Source organism: Botryllus schlosseri, chromosome 7, assembly GCF_051294905.1.
Source record: "Botryllus schlosseri isolate E-star chromosome 7, Bs_hap1, whole genome shotgun sequence".
NCBI lineage: Eukaryota > Metazoa > Chordata > Ascidiacea > Stolidobranchia > Styelidae > Botryllus > Botryllus schlosseri.
This window is the reverse complement of record NC_137242.1, coordinates 22,609,321-22,631,777: the sequence shown is the minus strand read 5'-3', so window position 1 is coordinate 22,631,777 and position 22,457 is coordinate 22,609,321. Positions and strand designations below refer to the sequence as shown.

General features: G+C 39.6%; 2 protein-coding genes across 2 annotated transcripts in view; one reads left to right on the top strand and one right to left on the bottom strand.

Annotated features, from left to right (window-relative positions):
• The first annotated feature begins 8,120 nt into the window (after positions 1–8,120).
• Positions 8,121–15,853, top strand: LOC145442904 (glutathione S-transferase 1-like). The gene is made up of 4 exons (XM_080320944.1): positions 8,121–10,113; positions 13,662–13,809; positions 14,826–14,958; positions 15,026–15,853. The coding sequence occupies exons 1-4, from the start codon at positions 9,920–9,922 to the stop codon at positions 15,193–15,195; spliced, it is 645 nt and encodes a 214-aa protein (XP_080177070.1). The 5' UTR covers positions 8,121–9,919; the 3' UTR covers positions 15,196–15,853.
• A 3,028-nt stretch (positions 15,854–18,881) lies between these two features.
• The window catches only part of LOC145442902 (glutathione S-transferase 4-like), a 39,851-nt gene continuing 36,275 nt past the window's right edge, over positions 18,882–22,457 (bottom strand). The window contains exons 4-5 of the mRNA XM_080320942.1: positions 19,276–19,411; positions 18,882–19,166 (exon numbers count right to left, since the gene is read on the bottom strand). Coding sequence (XP_080177068.1) covers positions 18,991–19,166; positions 19,276–19,411 — 312 coding nt within the window. The 3' untranslated portion in view covers positions 18,882–18,990. The remainder of the gene's footprint in view (positions 19,167–19,275; positions 19,412–22,457) is intronic.

Sequence of the window (22,457 nt, the reverse complement as noted above, 5' to 3'; positions counted from 1 at the left end):
TTATAGCTGTTTGAAAGTTGCCATTTATTTTGAACAGAGGGACGAATAAACATGCCAAATAAACATGAAAATGGCGTCGTATCGCTCACGCATATGTAGACATATAGCCCCAGTCTATTATCTGAAACAATAGAGAATAGAATAATACGAAACAGAATTGAAACGAATTTATATGATGCAGTGCAATAGCCAACTATTCATCCGTGAAAGACAATTTATGCTTGCGCCGATGGTCAACGAGTAATATAACCTTACAAACTATATTAAAATTCGATTTAAATCACACAAGAGGTTTGTTTTTGGTGGATACCAACCATAATTAGAAATTGAGCATTCTATAGAACAGAGATAGATACTTTGCCATTAGATTACTTCACTGCTAGATTACGACAATGTCAGCTGTGACCTCCGATCACTTCGTTTGTGGTGAATTTATCTGTGATAGAACAACGGAGGCTCAGTAAAACTATAGATAACCAGCCTACGGATACATACGCAACACCCGTCGTCACGCTTGCTTGCCCGGAGGAAATTACTATACTCAGCAATCTGAACGCAACATAATTGCTAATCCCATAGCTGACGACCCGCGTGCTTAAATTCAATAAAGTTCATCTTATTTGAAAGCTGCTGTTGCACTGATTCCGAAAATATACATTAAAATCCCACCAGCGCAATGAAACCCCTTTTAAAGACACATCAAAGTCTGAAAATCAGCATTGTTCTGAACAATCGCAACCGCGCAAGGGTCATTGTTATGGTCATTGTTGTGGTTATTGTGATGCAGCGCTGTGATTGTTTAGAACAATGCCGATTTCCAGACTTTGAAGTGTATTTTAAGGAAGCTCCATTGCCCTGATTGGATTTTAATGTATATTTTCGGAATCAGTGAGACAGTAGCTTTCAATTAAGATCAACTTTATGTAATTTAAGCGCGCGGGTCGCCAGCTATGGGATTAGCAATTATGTTGCGTTCAGATTGCCGAGAAGAAATTTCCCCCGGGCAAGCAAGCGTGACGACGGGTGTTGCGTATCTATCCGTAGGTTAGTTGTCTATAGTAAAACGCACAATCATTGAGTGATTGCTCACACAGGTCACGCCAGCGTATCGTGAACACTCAGAATATACGCCAGATCAGCTATTTTTATCGACACTTTTACTTGATGACTTGAAATTGACTCGTAACTTCTGCTCCGTGTCACGAGTCAGTCCACGTTTCAGAAACGTCAAGTCAAGCCAAGTCTTTTTTGCAAAGTGACTCGAGTCAAATCAAGTCATGAAAAAAATGACTCGAGTGTGACTCGGTGGTTCCGTGAATTTATAAACATGGCTCGTTTATTTTCGCACTGGCTTTTCGGTTACTCCGCAAATGATACTCCGGCCATATCAGTAATAGTACTGATCCGTCTCGGCTCCGATCCGACTCCGGTTCATGCTCCGCACTAACTTATTGGCGCGGAGCGCGAAAAAATTTCCTAATTCATGCCTGAATTTTGTAAATAATATTAGTAATTGCATATCATATAATTGCCCACGTGATCAGTTTTACCGGTAGGGCTAACGGAGGTGGTGTCTTCGAAAGTTTACGGTACGTTATTGATATAAAACTAATTTTTATCCATCTACGAGGGGGCGGCCGTTGTTATTAATTTATCTGTTGCGTGCTCTTATTTCGTGACCGACCGACTTCTATACGGTAAAAATATATTGGAATCGCACAGATGTATCAGACTGAACAATAAGAATAATGTCTTTCGTGAGATACACTCCATTCCAAGTTGACATTTCATCACTAGGTGCGGCATTTTCTCAGATTGCCGACCACAACTGAATCGGACATGGGACGTCAAAATGCCTTTTTTCTATATATTTAACTAAATTATTTTTTTCTGGGGGGATGAGGTACTCATATTCAAATCAAGACACGGCAGTTTTGATGATAATACCCAAAAATTCTCGTTAAATTTATGTTTATTTACGAAGTGATTTTGGGCCACCATTACAGCTCGCCCCCAATTGGGGCGGGTTTGGGTGCAACTATGTGGCAGTCCTGCATATATAGAGCCATAATAGCCCCTTTCGCCCTCTCTTGGCTACGCCAATGTTTATGTAGCCTACGGCCGCATTCCAGTGCATAATCGTAATGAAGTAACTGGAGATCAATCACCCACGTTAAACTACCCATGTCCATTGCCGTTGAACTCCGGACTAATCTATTTACTCATATCGTCTTACTATGCGCACCGAAATCGTGAGTAGTCATGTTATGAAGAGCCAATGTGGTACGCTTTCTAGTCGCGCAAAGCGCGAAAAGGTTTCCATATTCATGAGTGAATTTCGTCAATAATATTAATATAATTTCATATATTACTATCAAATATTTATTTTTTAGCCATGTGATCAGAGTCATCAGCTAAGTTGATGTAGGGGGTCTATTCGAAAATTTAGGGAAGTTATCAATCATGTGATACCTCTCTGGGTGGGCCAATTGTAATAAGTCCCCTTTGTTGCATGCTGTTATTTCTTGACCTCCCATCATGATTGTCGGTATAGTGGAAATATATAGGATTCGCCTAAACGTAGGCCTACCAGAAACAAATTTCCTTCGTGATGAGGAGAACATGATTACAAATTGGTATTTCGTTATGGGGCGCATCCTTTTTCACTGCTATTCGCATCTGTACCGTGGTGCTCAGATTGCAAAGGAAACTACTATATTAAAACCGAAAACCAACTCGCACTGAACGGCGCGTAGCGCAGAGGAAATATCAAGAATAATTCTAATCTCTAAATAATTAGGGTCTCAATTCGTAATTTCAATTTGCGTATTGACGGCCGCCAACATATCCTAAATGCGCCATTGCACGTCTAGGCAATATGCCAATTCATATCAGTAGCCTACTTCATGGAATGATATTACCATCGACGAAGCCGCATCAGCTAGTGAGGAATAGTGATATTGGGCACAGGAGAATAGCTTACTTTGAACAACAACAACATCAAGTTAAAACTGAAATCAATTTCAGCATTTCAAAATGCGTTACTAAGCGTTCTTCCGAAAATCCAAATCAGGCTGTGTGCTATTATAAAGACTTGGCCATTTAAGCAAGTACAAAATCCAACACTCATTTGGCCGAAAAGAGTTTTAGTTCACCATAGTTGATATCAAACGAGGGAAAAGAGTTGTGTTTTTCATGGGACATTTGATGGCCTAAATCGATAGCCTATACTAGTTGCACATCTGAACAAAATATTATCACCGATCTTCATTTTTTATATACCAAATTTCGGTACGTTTGAGCGGATAAAATAATTTTTGCCACAAAGAGTGCGGATGGTGATCAAAAAGGTTGTGCGAAAAATTATCGAGACGACAGATTTCGAATCGTCGGGAGGGGCGGTTTACACTTTCATTTGTGCGCCTTGTAGTCGACTTATATCAAAATGCACCAGCTCAGGCTGTGTTAACAAAAAGAGTTCGTATACCATCTAAACATAGTACATTGAACGCTCTCTTAATTGAAATTTCATGCGGCTGACGCCATATTTTGTTATACGATTGCTGATATACAATGTTATTTCCGAGTTGCCGACGATTACCCCTGACGAGTGTCAGCAGAAAATATATTTGGGTTCATTTCAATATAAATATACATATTCAAAAGTTGAAAAGCACTGTTCTCAAGAGTCATCGTTGTTGTGGGCGGGCATGATCATTAGGGCTCTTCAAAAATGACTTTTTTTCTCAAATCGTACTGGCTACTTGATAAAATTGTTAGGTTACCTAGTTTAAGCCTACACACAAAATTTAGTTCAATTCCAGCCAGTAACCGCTTTGCTACAGGAGAAGAAAGTTTCTATTTATTATATAAAAATAAATAATAAAAAATTTGAAAATTTTCTGTTCGCCCCATGAAAGTGTTAGGCTGTCTATAGAAACGATGCTCACCAAATTTGGTTCAATTCCAACCACTGGAAGCGGAGTTATTGCCGTCGAAAAATTTGGATTATGAATAAAATAGTATTTACGGTGACCGATTCTTTGTTTATTTATTATAGTTGTGCTCACCGTAAATACTATTTTATTCAAATCAAAATTTTTCGACGGCAATAACTCCGTTTCCTCTGGTTGGAATTGAACCAAATTTGGTGAGCATCATTTCTATAGACAGCCTAACACTTTTATGGGGTGAACAGAAAATTTTCAAATTTGTTATCATTTAATTTTATATAATAAATAGAAACTTTCTTCTCCTGTAGCAAAGCGGTTACTGGCTGGAATTGAACCAAATTTTGTGTGTAGGCTTAAATTAGGTAACCTAACAATTTTATCAAGTAGCCAGTACGATTTGAGAAAAAAAGTCATTTTTGAAGAGCCCTAATGATCATTGATCATTTCCTATTTACAATTTATACCGAGCAGCTTGCTTTCATTTCATTTTGGATGTGAGATCGCCACTTCATCCCAACCTGACATCGGTAACTGGAAGTCGATCGATACCATATTATTCGATTAAGAAGTCAAACACTTAAGCTAGGTTAATTAAAGCGGCATGGGGCATCCATGCAGCTGGATACCGTGTTGACAGATCTATCTTTATCTAGTTATCGGGACAATCTCATCGGTAAGAGAACCTACAGCATATTTCTAGTACAGTTCGGTAACCACCAACACGCTGGTGTTGGCCGATATTTTATTCTGGAATGCCGAGCACAAGGGAAACCAAAGATAGGTGCTGAAGTGGTACCTTTTTTATCACAGAGCTCAAAGAATATGTCATGTACATCGGCATATGCAGAGAAGGTTCGGGCTCAAATTTGAAACCCCGTCCTTCTGAAATGCCGATTCTATCTCCAATATTTGTAAGCTCATTTGCAATCAGGCAATTGGTATCACGCAGTTTGGTTTCTGGTCGAACAATACGATGACACTTTCCATGGTGAAGTCTCGCATTTCTGAACTGGTATCGGAAACGGTATAACAGAAGTCACGCATATTTACAAGAACTACCCATTATAATTTCTTCGTTTTGTGCGAAAATCATATTTTGATGGTTTTATGTTCTTTAAACATTTTGTTGATGCACAGTTCAATTTGTTCGCCAGTGACAGCGAAGAGCGCATATTGATCTTCGAGAATCCGAATTCGCCCGACAGCTTGAGACACTGAGGAACTATGCGTCCGAATCCCTAGAATCTCATCCAAATATCCATGCTAATCCGATAAATCCCGGCCAGAATCCGACGAATCCAAATTGAATAACATTTTCCGAAGAATCTGAGCCAAGTTAATGTTAGGGTATAGCCGTTACAAGGGGGATGGCCCATGGTTAGGGTTAACTAATATCTATGTGCTTGAACCTTTGGAAGAACAACGTTAGAGTGCTACCAGTCCTGTCATAAGGTGCTCACTGTCCGCGTTTGGTTGCCGAGCTGACGGCGATTTATTTTTTTTTCTTTTGGCTTGAAATGAAACGTTACGTCTGGTCAGAACTATTCAGAAATACCCGTAACAGAAGTTACATCTATCCGAAAATATCCGAAACAAACTCTGCAATGGAATCCGAAGCCGACTGTCAGAAAATTGTTCAAAATCTGGTCCGAACGCTGTCCGAGTCCGTCCAATGCTCATCACTGACCAGTAATCTAGGCTTACCATACGTTCTCTTTTAAGAGGATTTGTCCACTTCTTTGACTTTTTTGAAAGTGTCCTCGGAGGACGCCCAAATGTCCTCTTTTTCGAGATTTTGAGAATTTTGGCTAAACATAAGGCAAAATTAGACTGAAATACAGTAAATCAGCATTGAAGTAACGCTCTGGCGGTTATTTCGGTAGCTGAGTCGAAAAGCTGACCATTTTTTTAGTCAACCAACGTAGAGTGTGAAAGAAAAAACGTATTTCTGGAGTTGAGCTGGAAAGTTGACCTTTTTTTTAGTCAACCAATCACGAAGTGGGAAAAAATTGCCATTGGTTCAGGATTTACCCCCGGTATTGCAAGTCCGAAAATTTTGAAAAAGTGTCTTCTTTTTAGATTTCCAGAATATGGCAACCTTAGAGTAATCCATAGCAATGCATTGGGTGTGTAGTTAGATGTGCATTGTGGTTGATTTTTGTTTTTATGACTCGGCAAAATTTTGGGGTTAGCGTAAGTGTTTCCTAGTTTAGTAAAGGTTAAGAACCACCGGGCCACCGCCATGTATCGGGAATGAATTTTAAACTCAGCGAGCGGATTATACCGCTTCATGTTCACATTTCTCCGGATCTCGGACGCGTACTCTGCGGCATACGCACGTCTCAATCAACCTTCGATTTAACATGGGCAACCTTGACTCCCGAATCATACGTGGTGTGAACTGGGATTTGAGCGTTGTCCTTCAACTTTTAAACTTGGGCAATCCGTAACGAAGTACTTCTACTTTTCGGAGTATTCCAAGTAAGTTTTACCTACTTACACTACTAACTTATGTGGTTTTGATTTTAGGTCCGGAATACCTACGTTTTTACTTACTGTAAAACCTACTTCTATACCTGTACTTGCGCAGAAATTTACGCCGTTACTTCTACTCCTACTTTAGCACCATCGATGACTACTTTGAATAATTCTGCGTTTAAGTTTAAATCACGTTCAGGTTTCACCCTGTTTCGCGAAGGACATACATTCAAACCCGACAAAATTCCCATATATGCTGTCTTTCCTATTGGAATCTAAATCTTACCATTCACAATTTAATCGTTCACGCCTGCATTTATAAGCGTGATCAGTAGGGCAATTTTTGTGACCGAAAAATAGAAGATTTTAACCTAAAAAATCCAAATTTTGACATCTTTTGTTCATAAAAATCTTAATTTTGATCAAATTTGACCTAGCGTATAAAAATTTGGGGTTTCCCACATAATGTTAGAATTGTACTACTGATCTTCATTCATGGTTCGAACTGTTTGTCCTTACGAAGTAGCTTGGTCTGAAAAAAGCTTTTTTTGCCTCAAAAACTGACAAATCTTTACATTAAGAAACTTTATTTTAACGAAATCTAGCACTATGAAGATTTCCAGTAGTTACATTACGCATTATGATAAAAAGAATTTTAAAAATTTGTAGTACAACGGAAGATGCTTTCCTACATTCTCGGGTAGAAAGTGTCCGTCCTTACAAAGTAGCTTGCCAAGAGTTGAGAAAGAACGTCCAATAGCAGCAGTTGTTGGCTGACAACAATGAAGTTGTGTGTGCACTGCTGGTGACACACCGTGTTGCTTCATTTTGGCAATGGTTTCTACATCACAATTTTTTAGCATGCGCTTCTTGATATATGAACCATGCAATGCCCACGCCGTCTTGCTTTAGTTGGGATGTTGCTGTACGTTGACCAGAACACCATGTCAACCTATTTGTTTCACTTGAATGTTTATGATTCCTAATGAGCAGAAAATGGGCCGTCGACAAACGGTAGGTCTACACAGTAGGCTACAAGCTGTAAAATGTCAATTGATAAGTTCACCGACAGTGCAAAATCTCCGATACAAATGAAATGCAGGTTGTAAAAAAGTTTCAACTTTGTAAAATATTTTGACATTTTTTGACATTAAAAAAAATCGCCCTAGTGATGAGCGATCACAGCTACGAATGTTAAAAAGCGGAGTACTGACTTAGCGGCGCGTTTTATTGCGAGATCAAATATTTGCGGTTTAGCGATTTTTAATCCGTCATGCCGGGTCTTCATGGCCGCAAACAGTGATATTTATACATCGCCGTTATCAGCAGCTTGTCTATACCAGACAGTATGTCCTCTCGGTGCCAAATATGCAGTAAGTATATATAGTTCTAGGATATGTATACTGTATAGCTATAGTTCGTTGGCAAGTTGCGATGTTTGCTATTTAGAGCGAAGTCACCGCAATTAAGCATTCCTCCAGTGCTCATGGTTGTAGTGATTTACTATGAGGTCAGTTTAACCACCAAGGAGTAAGCTAACCGTGATGAAATGTACGATGTCGAATGACAAGTAGGCTGAACATATTTGCGCATGCCAATCGCCTGTTGCTGTCATGCTTTATAATAGTTGTATCTTTAATATTGCTGGGATACTTCATGCTTCATTGCTGTACTAAACGAGGTTGTAATATGGTATACTCGGTGTGCTCAAGTGTTCTTCGCGTTGTCAAAGTTACAATATTGCAAAGCGCTTCCGTTTAGGAAATCAATGGTAAATTGCGTGAATGAATGAGCTAAACGTAAATGAGATGGGGTACTTTTAGAAGTAACACGTTCATGGGTAGGCTAGTAAGCGTAACTTATTTCCGCTTAGCCTAATGGCTAAATCACAGTGGAGAATTATATTTTGAGACAGGGAGAAAGAGAATCTTTATTTGCAAACCATGCTAGTCAATAATAAAAATATCAAAAACGTAAACGGGCGAACTGTAATATATAGAGATGAGCAAGGTGTAGATCGAATATCAAACCTACAGAATCATCAAAGCCTAGCTATCCATGTCGTTAGGGGTGATTTGGTTCAGTTTTACAGTGAGATAGAGAATAGATTGACAGTGCTATATGATTATTATGGCAAGTTTTTTCAACTTTTGCGACTTTTTTACAGCTTTCGGCAGCTTCCTGAATACTTAGAATTTGAATATGATGTTTTATGCGACGTGTATGAATTTTATATTGAAACTTTGTTTTAACTTTTTTCTAATTCTCGTACAAAATTTTACTGCAACTTTGATCAAGTATCGCACGAAATGTAAAGGGGTGATTTAAAACACGGACTATGAAATGATTTCGAGTATGATTCTGTTCTCTTTGATTTATATAACAAAGAACTATGTGAAGGATTAGCCTCGTGTATCAGTGTTATTGTTTGTTTTATTCACACATATTTGGCGCTTTTAACAACTTGGGTCATTTGCGCTCGGCACGGAACTTGCATTAAGATCAATGCCTTTGCGGTCTTTTTCTGGTCATACGCTGCCATCTTTCCAGAGTTCGGCTCCCTCTTCTTCTTCTGGGCTATTCAAGGCGCTGTGTATATACAGCGAGATCGGCGATGAGTAGCCCAGCTAAATCCCGAAACACATAGAAACATGGCAGAGCCGTGACTCGAACCTCCAACCATTGGTGTCGTGACTGCAGTGTTTAACCAACTGCGCCACTCGCTTCCCCGTATTAATGTTATCTATGACGCAACAGTGGGCTAGCAAGCTAGAAGTTGAACAACCACATCCAAACACGATAGTGCCCGAACTAACTTATAAGTGGAAGTATGACTTGGCTTTTAGTCAAGCCTGCTAAAACGGGTTGTGTATGGTAGTTCCAGGTCAAGTTTTGTTGAGATAACTTAGTTAGATAAACATTGTGTTTATAGAAGTACATTCGTTATTTTGTAAGTAAGAAGCAATAGCCTTGATATCTGTTAATATGACTGTCTCTGTCTACGATCCTACCTGCGGCCTCCCAGTCATTTCGACTCCAAGTCGTATTTGATCTTTGAATCTTAGCCGTAATTTAAATGTACCAACCAGCTTTTAGGGCCGCAGTGATAACATAGCATGGGGCCTGTTGGGCTATACAATGGAACCTTACAGGTGTCTCATACCCTAGTAATTAAAAAAAACTTGTGCATAAATGCAACTTTTTACTGCTACTTCTGTTAAACTCAAATGCAACTTTCTCACTTGCCCGAATTAATTTCTAATCTTTCCACTGTGGTAATTTGTTCATTGTTGCATGTTGAAAATTTACTCACTCCCAATTTACTACGACTTGCGCGAGTTATGAGGTTTGCGTCAGAGATTTTTCTTATCCGCAGTGCAAAGTAAATTTCGATCGACATAAACATTGTGTTCTGTCTTCGAATCAAAGAAACTAGTGTCAACATTATTATAACCTATTCATAAGTTTATTGCATCGCATCTCTCGTAATGGAGTTCTACTATCATCCGATAAGTCCGCCGTCTCAAGCCGTATGGATGGTCTTGAACACTCTCGGGGTGAACTACGGAGCGAAGGAAGTGCAATTGATGAAAGGGGAACAGCGTTCGAAGGAGTTCCTTAAGATAAACCCGATGGGAAAAGTACCAGCCCTTAAAGACGGAGAATTTACATTAGGAGAAAGGTATTATGCAACTGTATATCTTCGAAATTATTGTATACAACCTTATATAGCAGGGGCGGGCAACATACGGCCCGCGGACCGGATCCGGCCAGCGACGGGATTTTGTGCGGCCCGCCGACAGTTTTCGGTCTTACGTGATGATGAGACCTGCGTCGCCGTCTACAGGCAATTAGGTGCAAATATTTTCGAGCCTGAACATCAGCAAGACAAAACTTCGTTCTAATACAACTGCTGTTCACCGCATTGACGTAGCCAGGGGCGAATGTGGCCATGTCATTCCCAAATTTTTAAAGAATATTCGTAATATTTATAAATAGTGGAATGTTTTCGGGCAGATGGACTGATGATGAGGCCTGCATCGCCGTCTACAGGAAATTAGGTGCAAATATTTTCGAGCATGAACATTAGCAAAACAAAACGTCGTTCTAATACAACTGATGTCCACCGCATTGACGTAGCCAGGGACGAATGAGGCCATGCCATTCCCAAATTTTTAGGGAATATTCGTAATATTTATAAACAGTGGAATGTTTTCGGGCAGATGGATTCAAACTAAAAAAGATTCGCGCGATTTAGTGTCTCCACGTACGTGTCTTGATTATGAGAATGTAGTATCATCGGTACACTGGAATAGCCCGCCGAGGCCGTGGGGTTGAAGAATGATCCCACCCGAAGTGAATAATCTGCGATAAGCTCATGAATGTATATTCTTCTTATGCCATGATCAATGTTCAAAATTATAATTATACGTGCTGTAAATTTTCGAAGAAACCACTTGCTCATACACTCACCAATATCATTGATCAAATTCATTCTTTTATGCAAAAAAGCTAGCAGCCAAATATATTCTGATTTTTGATAACATCCATATCACCGATTTGTGCTCGCCCGTGAATCGGTCGCCCAATCCAGACATAGTTCGCAACTGCAGGGATGTGTGCGTCTCTGAATTGTATGTACAAAGGGTAGTGCAGGGTAGGATGAACGGATCTGTGGCGCGTTCCCCCGGGAGTAGCTCCCCTAAACTCATAATAAATTCAGGAATCCGGCCCGCCTCATGTTCATGTTTCCCTATCCGACCCGCCGGATGGAGAAGTTGCCCGCCCCTGATATATAGGGTTAGACAGAGATGGACAAAGTAGTCAGCGTTGCTACTCAAGTAGAAGTAACGTAGACGGGTAGAACTAGCAATATTCTGGTCATTTCAAAAGTAATTCCAGTAGAAATAGATAAAGATCCGAAAAGTACTCAAGTAAGCACTAAGCAGTATCAACAAGCAATAAGTAAGTGCCCTTGCGTAAAAACATTTCAAGTAGAGGTAAATGCGGGCTAAATATATAACCACTATAGAATTACTACACGTTTTCAAAGAGAGAGTGAGAGATAGAGAGAGTCAGATTACGCCAAAATGAATAGAACACGTATTAGTATACAGTGTTAAAAAAAAAAAAGTGGTTTATCGGTATTGACTGGTACGGGCGATATGATCATGACGATATTCGTGTCTGGACCGGACTCGCTGAGCAGTACCAACAAAAAAGGATATGAAACACATAACAGTTACAGTCACACACAGTACTGCGTTACTGGTCAGCTCTGTGTTAAAAACCGTGCTGATGGACCTTATGTAGTCGGTAATTAATTCTGCCGCGGCCCACACCACCACTTACGATGTTATGTGATGATACGTTGTCTATTTTCAGTACAATTTTGCCGAAACGTAATTAGTTGTATAAACACTAGACAGGCACCCATGGATGCACGCAAACCCCAATGACATAGTGGAGCATTAAAAAATGACAACATGGCAATTTCCCTATTATATATTAGCCTACTTTTCTTGTATGGTAGGTAGGTACTGGGAGGTAATGGGGTTTAGCTTCTTGGATTTTTGCCCCGTGACAATATATGGCGATAATGGTTCCTGTAGTATTTCAATGGTATATTGTTTTTAATATTGCCCTACCACTTGATGTCGTAAATTCGATGACTGGCCAATGCTCATGAAGTAGCCTAGATGAGCATCGGTGAGTAGTGACTCCGGCGTTAGTGGTATGGTATTCCGCTTGGCGTTCTCGATTAGATTCATTCCTTCATAACTTTGGCATTGCATGTGACGCGTGTCAGGTATATTACACGTGTCTACCTGGTGTTATTAACCAGCACATGTTATCTGTCCCCCACTTAAAAGGTGTCCGTCTATCATATTTCTCTGCGTTAAGTAGTAGTGCAATTGTGTTTATCGTTTTATGAATGTTTCCATAGTGTCACCACCACACAGAAAGCGATTCAACCACAACAAAATAACACAGATAGTATAATATTTCTATACTTTTTTGCATTCGTAATGCTGCGAGCCTGTCACGGTTCATTTGCCAACATGAGTCTCCGAATTACCCAGGCTAATGTACCGAACACTAACGAAATCACGAATATGATATCCCTAATGCGGCTTGAAGGGACTTCGTTGACATCCTGATTTTTTCTTATTGTTGGTTTTCCCTAAGGCCCCAATTAACGTGATGACGATAAGAACTTGACACATTGAAAGCGCAAATCGCTTATACCAGTGGTTTTCAACCTCTTTGTCTTCGCGGACCTCTTTTCCATCGTCGCGGACCACCACGGACCCCTCCCCCGTTTTAGTTCAAATTTAGCTCAATTAGTGTGCAACTGTCATATGTCTTGTGCAAATATTAACTGTAGGTTGTATACGCTATAAACAGCAACAAATTGACATTTCTTAAAAGTCACATCATACTACTTGTAAAAATTAGGTAGCAATTGGCGATTGGTTCTATTATTATATTCTTTTATTCACAGTGGATTAGGAAAAAAATTCAGGAATGTCGATTTCAAACGACTGTTCACCGATTTGTTGAGACTGACAACTTCGAATCCAAAATATTTTGCAAACATTTCGAAGTCATCCTGATTGAACTTACCACCATAACTTTTTATTATTTCCACAAACTTCAACAAAACATCCCTAAACGGCACTTTGTTTGTATCAGTAGCCGATTGGGAAATTTGCAAGTAAAATGAGTCTGCACAGTGGGATGTTTCATCTCAGACGGCCATTATGCTAATGTGAGTCCTGAAGTTTTAGCAGGTACGAATTGAAACTGCTTCGTGATTTCTCGAATTAAAAAAAAATATATATAAATTAGGTTATCAATCATTTTTCAAATTTAGAGGTTTCGCGGACCCCCGGTTAAGAACCACTGGCTTATACTATTAACGTGCTATGTGCATTATAATCTAATTTTCAGCGACGTTGAAACTTTTTTGTTCCAGTACCAAATCGTTTTAGAATGCAACAAGAGTTTGACTGTTCAAGATCTTTTATACTCCAATATCTATTAGCACATAAAATATTACCGAATCTCCCAATACCGGTGATTCCGTATATCATCTTCCAACGCTGAAAGGGAACATCGTCCTTCATGCAGTTGGGCCTTACCTGATCGTAATGCCGATCGCATCAACCAATATAATGCTGCTACGCTCTGCTTTATTGTTTATTTCACTTCAGACTTTACTTTCAGCCGCGCCATAGCCATGTATCTATGTACCGCTTATGAGCCGAAATTTAAAGAAGGAAAATTATATCCACGCGATGCTCAAGAAATGGCGCGAGTCAACATGTTACTGAATCTTGACGCTTCCTTTTACAACAAGATATACGATTATGCTGTGAGTACCTTCGATTTGCTTAGCCATCGTGTATCTTTTTAGACATGCGGCGTGATAAATCATTTTGGAAGTAGGGTATGATCTAGCAATGGCCTTCTCAATAGGTAAAATGAACTGCCTAATCTGATGAATTGTATGATTCTTATATGCGTATGCTTTGTTCGGAATCATATAATGGCAGTGGCTCTCCGAAACGCATGCAGATTGTATTTAGGTTTCGTGCGTTCTAGCCAATGCCAATAAATATTTGGCGCGCTTCATCGTCGCGGAACTTTTCATGGTTATGAATGATTTATACATCGAATTTTGAAGCTACTTTATGTTTCATGTGGTGGTAACAGGTTGTAACCAATTCACAAGCTTCCGAGTCACAAGTCAATTTCGTAGTTTTGGCTCGATTAAGTTGAGTCATTTCAAGTCACCACCGAGTCAAGTCTGAGTCCAAGTCGGCTAGTAGACAAGTAGAGGGTCGAGTCCGAGTCACAGTGTTTTGACTCGAGTCCGAGTTCCAGTCATCATGTACACTGTTCAGTTTTCATTTCATTCATGCTCAATCCACTTTCTGCAACTCTGCTCGAGTGATATAGAAAGGCTCGCATTCATAATATAGTAATTTTTCTCAGTCTTAACAGTTTCTGGTCCTATTTTACAAGTATCAGGACTGATAAACGAAATACCAATAATGTGGTAACTTTATTATTCTTCGTAGTTGCAATGAAATTTCTGTCTTGGCCGTCCTAGTCTCGAGTCATATGACTTTGTTCGAGTCATGCACAATGACTCTAGTACGAGTCGAGTCAGTACAAAAATTGACTCGAGTCAAGTCATTTTACGCAATTGTAAAAATGACTCGAGTCACCAAAAATCGAGACACGAGTCATTACAACCTTATTATGTTATTTCGTCTTATTTATCAATGATAATTCAGCAATGCTACGTCACCGACCGTTAGGTATGCCGGTTTCATTTTGTTAAAATGCGAAATCATGCTCCAAAATCGCATTTGCAATTTACAGAGTATCGGTAGGATGCTTCAAAGACAGCCACTTGAGCAAGAAAATCTAGCTCCAGCTAAAGAGGCTCTGTCAAATTTAGAGTCACTCATGACAGAATATCCGTATTTTACGGGCGATCACCCAACGATTGCAGGTGACTGCTAAGGATAATGCTCAGTAACCGTACTACTTTCGAGATATAATCATCGCACTATATTTAGATATCTTCATACTGTCAACGGTGAAGCTGCTTGATCTCACGGATTTCAATGGCTGGTCCGAATACCCAAAGCTTATGAAATGGAAGAAGCTGATGGAGACGCTCCCGCAATATGAGAAGAGCATGGGAAAACCTGTTAGAGAAACCGCTGAACTTTTAAAAAATCTCTAATGAGCCTGATGCGTTATTTTCATTCTAAAACGAAACTAATTGTGTGAATTCAGGATCAAAAATGATATGCTCTTGGTTTAATTTGTTATTACAATATATATGTTGTTTATTTATTAAGAATCTACATTGCTTAGGATTCCTATATACAGACTATACTTGAGGGAATTATTGAATGTGGATAAGAACTATCCCTAACAAAAATTCATTTATATCAAAGTATCTGTATGGTGTTGCCTTTGAAACAGTGGTTGGAGTGAAGAGTATTGTTGTATCAAGTCAATACTCAATATAATTTAAAGGAACTTTTGCCATCAAGTGTAATTTCATCCATCACTCATTAGCCTCCAGACGTTTAATCGCATATTTTTTAAACTCTCACGCAGCACATTTATGGTGTTGCTTTTTAAACAGTATAGTTTGAGTAAAAATCTATTCGTTGGTAACTCAATTTCCTAGGTATTTCTGTCAATTCACTATTCAACATAATTTGAAGAGCTTTTTTCGCTAAGTGCAATTTTATCCGCTTTTACCCGCCATCCAGTGATTCCAAAACGTTTGTACTCGCGAGTATGAACTTATGTCTCTCAAAATTGATGAATATGGTCACTGTTTCATTTTGGTAGGTATCACTTGCCGCAATAATACAATACTGAAAACAGGGGTGTCCGAAACGTTTTGTTACGGAGTCAGGATTTGTTTGATTTAATTTCATTCATTTCTTCAAACCGACTGGACGTAATTTATGCGCGAGGTATTATACAATGTGTGTATTAGTCGGGTAGCATTTGGAAACATCATAGTCGATAGGACTGAATGCTAGTGACGGTGCGAACCGCGGACAGGTTCTTGTTCGTGAGAACGCGAACCTTTTTGATAGGTTCTAATCTATGTAGATGCGGACCTATGACGTCACGGCATATTGATAATCACAAACCTATATTTCTGTAAAATAATATATTTAGGTACACTATACACAATACCTAATAGCGACGACTCACGCCACATATGCCCCAATGCTTAAGTACGTGCTGACTTTTGCGGCATCACCATGTGTATTAACTGGAACAATCAAATGCTATAATGATTCCATAAAACCAATGTCTTCCATGAGTTTGACAACAATAAATCGACGAGGACTTACAAGGGAATATAAGCTTCCGCCTTTCGGTCCAGTCCAGACCATAATATATTTTAAGGCGCCAGACTATTGCTATATTGACATTGATTAGAGTGAAAAACCGGTTTCTATGTACTTGCTACATATATTACCTCATATACAAGTTATACAGTAGCCAACGCCCTAATAGGACGGATATGGTTTTTGTAAGACAATAAACATATCAAATCAACAAAGATCCCGTACGCCTGCTACGTATTTTACATTACACAACGATTCAGTACCTATTATGGCTACAACCCACGCTAATATGATGTAGCTGTAGATGACTGTGGTGTCAGATCCACATGTTGAGTAAAGAATTGCGAAATAACTATTGATTGTCGTTTCAAGTAGGGTCATGCCCATTGCCCATGTGAGAATAACGTTTCTGGCAGTTGCACAAAGAACATACGCATGCCTATAGCATGCAATCAACAGATATTGCGAGCTACCATACGAGTAACGACATGCGTGGGTCTTACAATGGCACTATGCTACAAGTACTGTACATCGAGCATTTATTTACCACGTGTGGAAAATACGTTGCGCGATGACGAGCAAAGCTAATACTCGTGAGATAATAATGAGCAGTGGAATTTGAAAATCCTCCTTTTCTGCGATCTATAACCTGATATATTATCGCACTCTTCTTTGTTCTAGAATGGTCAGTTGTCATAGTCCTTTTAGAAGAGAAAAGTAATCGTTCTTTCACAAAGAAATCGATTAGATATGTGAAATAATCGATTACGATTACTTCGGATTTTTTTCGAATGTAATCGATTACGATTACGATTACTTGAAAATGCAGTAATCGTAGTAATCGATTACGATTACTAATCACGATTACCCCATGTCTGATTCTGAGATGCCTCTTCCACAAGACCACTGGTTGTGATGTACCCGCTAATATGAATTGCCTCACGCAGAAGATATATGGTCAAGTAGCGACGAATTGCCACTACATTTTAGACGACGACTCGCTAACTAATATCTACAACTATATAATCCAATCGTATAACACATCCAAATTCGGTTGCTCGGACTTGAAGAGTAGTGGGTTTCCGTTATCGTTTCACCACCACCACTAAGAGACACTAATTAGGGAACCCCATTGAAATTAACAAATCATCATCCTACACCACACTGTTTTGTAGCAGTATCGACTTTCTTGGCTAGCTATCGTAAATTACCAGGTAGCTAGAGCAGTAGTAATTACCAGCGAGGAGGGATCATATGATTTGACGCCTCCACAAATAATGGCACACTGCGATTTTAGTCAATGGAGTTGTCCGATGCCTAGCCTACTTGAGCACTAAAGTGACCACTGAAGAGTGTGCATCTTTATGTCATACATGCCTGTACGTTTGCTATATATACGTGAACGCATATTTTTGCGATGGGCTGGTATCTTACAAGACATGTTCTCATTCTCGACATATAATTTCGAATGAGATGAATTTTGAATTTGATGAAATATTCGAGAAATCCCTTTATTTTATGTCAAGGCACGAAGTAATTTTGGTTTCCTCACGAGCCTGTGCCTCAATTATGGGGTTTGTGATGCGGCTTTACGGCTCTAAGATAACCAGTGAAATAAATTCCCCCGTACCGGGCGAGTAGCCTACACATGAATTTTTCACGAAGGCACTCCTCGATTATATTGAGGTTGAAATCGGGACATTGTCGGCTGAACTCTCATCTTTATCGCATAAACTGCCACGAAGATGGCCTGTGCCACACGTGCATGGCCGAAGAGACAGTCGAACTCTTTCTGATTGTATGCCCAGTAGTCCTATATGCTTCTCAGAGACAATATTTGAAGAGTGCGGCTAGACGGAACCATGTCGACATGACAGTACGGGCCCTATTATCCAGTCCATACACAATTCTGACTGTTATTGAATTCGTATTAGCCACCCGATCAATCTAGATTTTGTGGATATGTTATTTTCGACGTGGTCTGGTGCACAAGACCTTAGCAGTTAAGTACTAATAACCCCACATATAACACACACACATGATGGCATGCAGCAGTAAGCATATGCTTTCCTTCTCCGTCAATCTCGAGTAGTATAGTACTAGATTTCTGAGTTCTCAGTTGAATGTCATTCGGCATTGTACTTTCTTATCTACCGCAGCACAAGCACAAAAACCTTCCACAGTCTTTCAAGTTCTAGCATTATGATCTGGTGAGTATAGGCCCAGCAGCAGGTTTGTAATGACTTGAGTCCGACTCGAGTCACGATTTTCTGATGACTCGAGTTATTTTCGAAAAATACAGAAATGACTCGACTCGAGTCAATCTGTGTATTGACTCGACTTGGACTCGATTCATTGCACCTGACTCGAACCAAGTCACGTGACTCGAGATTTAGACAGCCAAGACCATTGTAATTTCGAAGAATAGTAAAGGTACCACACTATTGGAATTTTGTCTATTGATACTATACTTAAAAATGCGACCAGAAACTGCTAAAAGTGAGAAAAATCATAGTTTTCATATATCCAATAAAGAACATACGCCTAACTAATTATAAATTTTATTCGTGATTATATTGCTTAATGACCAAAGAAATAAATCATCTTAATACGTATACAGGATATTACGCGAAAGCGATCAGATGCTTCAACGGAATCTACTGTAATTTGGACCGGTAAATCTCCGTGAAGGAAGACATTGGCTCCTCGCACGTCATTTTATGGTAAGGCAGTTTGGCCATTTTCGCTTTCCAAGCAACTAGTTTTGGATATTGAGAGTAATCTTTGAAGTCGACCAATGCCAGCATGCTTACGTTGATGTAAACGAAGAAATCTGAAAGACATGAAAATACTTCTTTTCAAATTTGTTTCCATACATCAGTCGTTGAGGTCTACGAGCATCAATTTCTGACGTAGGGTATTTGCTTCCTACATATACGTACCTGCTAAGGTCAGGTGGTCTGCTGCTACATATTCGGAGTTGCACAACAATCTCTCAATGAGGGCTAGGGCCTCGTGGGCTTTGCCGATTTCTTCAGTTCTTGTCTTACCGCCATCCCGCATAACTCCCGGAACATTCTTAATGATCGAAACAATTACGTATGAGAGGAACATGTAGTAAAGTCTCGACTTTTCCGGTTTACAATAAAACACGATAATAATAATAAAGGTCGATTTATTTGGATTATAGGAATAGTAGTTTTGGAATATGATCTTTTAAACGCCACAAACCTTGATGTTGCTACCATACGTAAGTAAGGTTGTAACGTCACTATTATGTATTAGTGACTAGTCCGACCCGCACCGCAAGTGATCAAAAGGTTTGAATCTCGCCCTCGACCCACATTGAGTTTCACACTCCTGATGTATTGGTCCGTGCTATGCGAATTTTACAGGAACCTTACGTTCTTCTTACATATAGGCTTGCCTGGCAAGTCTAACGAAGTACTTTTATTTTGCACAATATAATCAGGAGATTTTGTCACTAGATTATAGTTCAACAGCTTTCTAAGCAAAATCAGCAATGGACTAGTTTTGTAATTTGTTAAGTATAAGGTATTTTCTACATGTGCAGGATTGTGCACTGTCAAAATCATTAGTGTTATCGCCTCGCAACACGTTCACGGAGCACTTCAATCAAATGACGATAGGGTTGATGTGAACGTGACGTTCACGTTCGAGTTCTGAATGTGAAACTCCGAAATTTAGAGGTTCACGTTCACAAACGAACCTTGGTGGGTTCTGGACTATGAACCTTTTTCTTATATTATAATTTTCACGTCATTATAAAATCTTCGGCTGGCAGCCTAAAAAAATCAACACTAAACGAGCATGCACCTTGCCAATTTCGATAATTTTACTTGCTTTGTTACAAAAGTTTGTTCGAAATATTCAGCTTTCCGTTTGTGAATATTTAGTGACTCTCTGATGTGAGCTTGACCCGCAGTCACACAACATCAAGAACGAAATACACTACATGTGGGAAGTCCGCGAATGATGCTAATTCAAACTATCAGTGAAATTGATATATATAATACATCGTTGTCCAATGTAAGAAATCTAGCTGACGTACGGGATCCATCTTGATTTGATATGTCTGTAATTGTACCATAAAAACCAAATCCACGCGATTGGGGGGTTTGGCTACTGTATAACTTGTTTAGGGGTAATATCGATAGATAGTATAGAGACCCGTCTTACACTCTGCTCAATATCAATGTTGAATTAGTCAGACGCCGACTACATTGTCTGGTCTGACCTAGACCGTTAAGGCGTAAACGTATATTCCCTAGCAAGTCCTCGTCAAAATTGTTGGGTAAGAAAATAATGATTTTATCGTAGCATTTGATTGCTCCAGTATCCAGTTGACACATTTGATGACGTTTAAAAACCTCAGCATAACTTCAGAATTGTGGCATGATGTGGCCTGAGTCGTCGCTATAGGTGTCGCGGTCATTAATATATCCATAGTGTTCTATATGGTGTGGACACAAGCAAATCTCACGGCCCAGTGAGATTGGTCTACGTCACACTTTCCATTAGGTCAAAGGCAATTTGACGGTAATTTTTTACCGGCTTGCCGATCATTAAAGTTGAGAAAACTGGTATCAATTTGATGCTACTGCAACACTGATTGCGAAAATATACATTTGATTCTGCTCGTGGTCCTGGAACCCCCCAAAATCAGCCTCGAATGTTGCATTGATACGGAGTTTGGTATGGTCACGCAACCATGCCGTCGGAGCAGCTCAGGAGAAAGTGCGCACGAGAGTGAGCGTGAATGCTCATTGCTCAATCGATTGCGCAACAATGGCCAATACGCTTGAGCTATGCGCTGAACCTCATCTACTCCCAGACGGCATGGCTGCGTCACAATACCGAACTCCGTTAAAATGCAACATTCTAGGATGGTTTTTGGGTAGTTCCAGGACAACGAGCAGAATAAAATTTATATTTTCGCAATCAGTACCGCGGTAGCTTTCGATTGATACCCATTTTGTCAAATTTTATGCTCGGCAAGCCGGTCAAAAATTACGGATAAATTGCCTTTGACCAAATGGAAAGTGTGACGTAGACCAATCTCACTGAGCCGTGAGATTTGCTTGTGTCCACGCCATATAGGACAATCTATGATATATTACTTCACTAAAATGTAGGCTTGGGATTTGCAATATAACGTCGCAGTGAAATCGAAGTGACTTATGTCCATTTTACACATTTTGAGAAAATTGACTCTACCATCTAGCTTTCATCTTCTTTCAGTCATATATTGACCCTGATTAACTTCGAATTAGTGAAACAGACATAACCATGATTAAGATATGGCCGACAAAAATTGAAAATATTTCAAAAAGTTGAATTTTTTTCAAGTTTTAAAAATGGACCTTTAAAATTTGAAAACTGGACATAAGTCACTTTGATTCCACTGCGACGCTAAGGTCCGCGTTCGCGTTCACACCGAAACTTTCGAACCTTTTAGGGGTTCGCACCATCCCTAGTAGAAGGTATGGGGTATAAGAACTTACATGGGAATGTATTCATGATTTCACAAACGCAGTATAGCTATTTCCTTATATTTTGTCTGATTTGGCAATGATTCAGCATGACGTAACGTAAACTAGATATTGCCCACAAACGTATATTGGTTGCTTTGCCAATATTTCTGCAGCATGACTACGTTATAAATAACTAACAACATCAGCTATGATATACTGCTATTTACATTTCACTAGCCGCTTTGCCAATCGCGTATGGGAATCGGCACTGCGTAAATATCAATGAATGAAGTTGGGCTGTTACGAAAGCAAATACTTGCATAGTACCAGCATATATGCTTTCTCATCGTGAGTAGACTGATATGGCTTCAACTAAATCAAACGGGGTTAGGTTTTATATGGCATATTTGTAGCCGTAGCTCAACGGTTACACGTTTGGTCTCATTTCAAGAGCATCCGGTATCACTTAGAGCTCTCATCCACCGCGGCAAGCCCACGACAGCGATAAGCCGGAAAGAATCTTTCTCCTCTCCAATATCATTAATATATATGTAAAGTATACAACGAATAACATAGTTAACCATCGTTGCTTTTCGTTCCATACCTACGGCAGCAAAGCCGGTTTCTAT

Coding starts and splice junctions, on each gene's coding strand:
- LOC145442904 (XM_080320944.1), top strand. CDS start 9,920: ATGGAGTTCTACTATCATCCGATAAGTCCGCCGTCTCAAGCCGTATGG. Junction 13,810..14,825: donor ACAAGATATACGATTATGCT/GTGAGTACCTTC, acceptor TGCAATTTACAG/AGTATCGGTAGGATGCTTCA. Junction 14,959..15,025: donor CGATCACCCAACGATTGCAG/GTGACTGCTAAG, acceptor CACTATATTTAG/ATATCTTCATACTGTCAACG.